The sequence below is a fragment of the Galeopterus variegatus genome, unplaced genomic scaffold, assembly GCF_000696425.1.
Source record: "Galeopterus variegatus unplaced genomic scaffold, G_variegatus-3.0.2 Scaffold3021, whole genome shotgun sequence".
Lineage (NCBI taxonomy): Eukaryota > Metazoa > Chordata > Mammalia > Dermoptera > Cynocephalidae > Galeopterus > Galeopterus variegatus.
The window spans coordinates 192,442-193,949 of NW_007729132.1; the positions used below are offsets into that span (position 1 = coordinate 192,442).

The 1,508-nt window shown below is 31.8% G+C and overlaps 1 protein-coding gene across 1 annotated transcript in view; it reads left to right on the forward strand.

Annotated features, from left to right (window-relative positions):
• Positions 1 to 1,508, forward strand: part of PTH2R (parathyroid hormone 2 receptor) — a 103,424-nt gene that overhangs the window by 91,648 nt on the left and 10,268 nt on the right. Inside the window, exon 10 of the mRNA XM_008583743.1 lies at positions 470 to 564. Within this exon, the coding sequence (XP_008581965.1) occupies positions 470 to 564 (95 nt within the window). The remainder of the gene's footprint in view (positions 1 to 469; positions 565 to 1,508) is intronic.

The following is a 1,508-nucleotide window of genomic DNA, read 5'->3' on the forward strand; positions in this document are numbered from 1 at the left end:
TTTTTTTTTTTAAACCGTAGTATACTTCGCTCAATACTTTTCATACATCACAGCAGAGACAGAATCCTCAAAACAATTTTATTATTCCTCTATCTAAAAATAGAGACGGAAGCTGAGAATTCATTTCAAAAAGGACAGTCAGTTACATTTATATAATAATTATTAGTCTTTGTCTTCCAGTCTGTTACAGGGCTTCATCCGAACTTTGGTTTGGAAATTCCCTGTGGATACTGGCAGATTATCATCTGGCATTTCTGGTTTCCAGTGCTATTGAAATTTTTATTTTTCTTTGTGTTTTTATGAGGGCATCAAGAATCACTAGCCTTCTGTCTTATCTCAGATATTCTTATTCACTTTAATGGAATGGGTAACTTTTGGTCTTCGAATACAAAGTTCAATTTTTGTAAATTTTTATAAGCATCTTGAAGACTAATTTAATAATTCCTTGTAATATTACCTTCTCTTCCAGCTGAATTTTATTCTGTTTCTGAATACAGTTAGAGTTCTGGCTACCAAGATTTGGGAGACCAATGCAGTTGGGCATGACACGAGAAAGCAATACAGGTAATTCCAGGACAGGCCTCTATCAGAGGAAATATTTTAGTTACTATTTAAGGTAAAGAACAGATATTGATTGATCTGAAATGTCAATAAAAGATTAAATTTATGAGTGTGTGTTTTTGTTTGGTTCAATTGTGTAATTTATTGGAAAAGTGTATATATTTTAAGAAGATTTAAATAACCCAAAACATTCTCAGTGTGCTTATGTATACTACTCTGAAAGACTGAAAATCAGAGCTGAGATTGTCTCCGCAGATCAGCATGTGCTCACACACAAATAAAGAAAAACTTCTGAAAAATACATGAAATACCTTAGTTGATATAGTGATTTAAAATTGAAATGAATTAATACAAATAGTTTTTTGTTTGTTTTTTGGCAGCTGGCCAGTATGGGGATCCAAACCCGTGACGTTGGTGTTACATGGCTGTGCTCTAGCCAACTGAACTAAACAGCCAGCCTCAAAACAATAGTTTTTAAAATAACCTTTTATTTTGAGATAATTGTAGATTTACCTACAGTTGTAAAAATAATACAGAAAGATCCCATATACACTTTACCCAGTTTCCCCCCCATGGTGACATAGTGTATAACTATAGTTTACAATCAGTTGTTTCAAAACAAGATTGATGTGAAGAAAATTAAATGTTCTATCAGATTTAACAATAGAGAAAATACATAAAAATTACAACTCAATCTTTGCAAAGAAAGAAAAGGTTGCCAGGATGAAAAAATAAGAGACACAAAAAAATGCAAGATTCAATAAAAAACGATACTTGAATGCTTTGTCTAATTCGACTTACCATTCAATATTATTCAAAAATCATATTTAATATTTATTATTTTTAGAATAAATTTGACCAATATTTATCATGCAGTATGATAGTAAAGAGGACAGATATTAAGGCTGGTCGTGCACTTGCTGTGTAACTTTGGGTGAGTGCTTTCC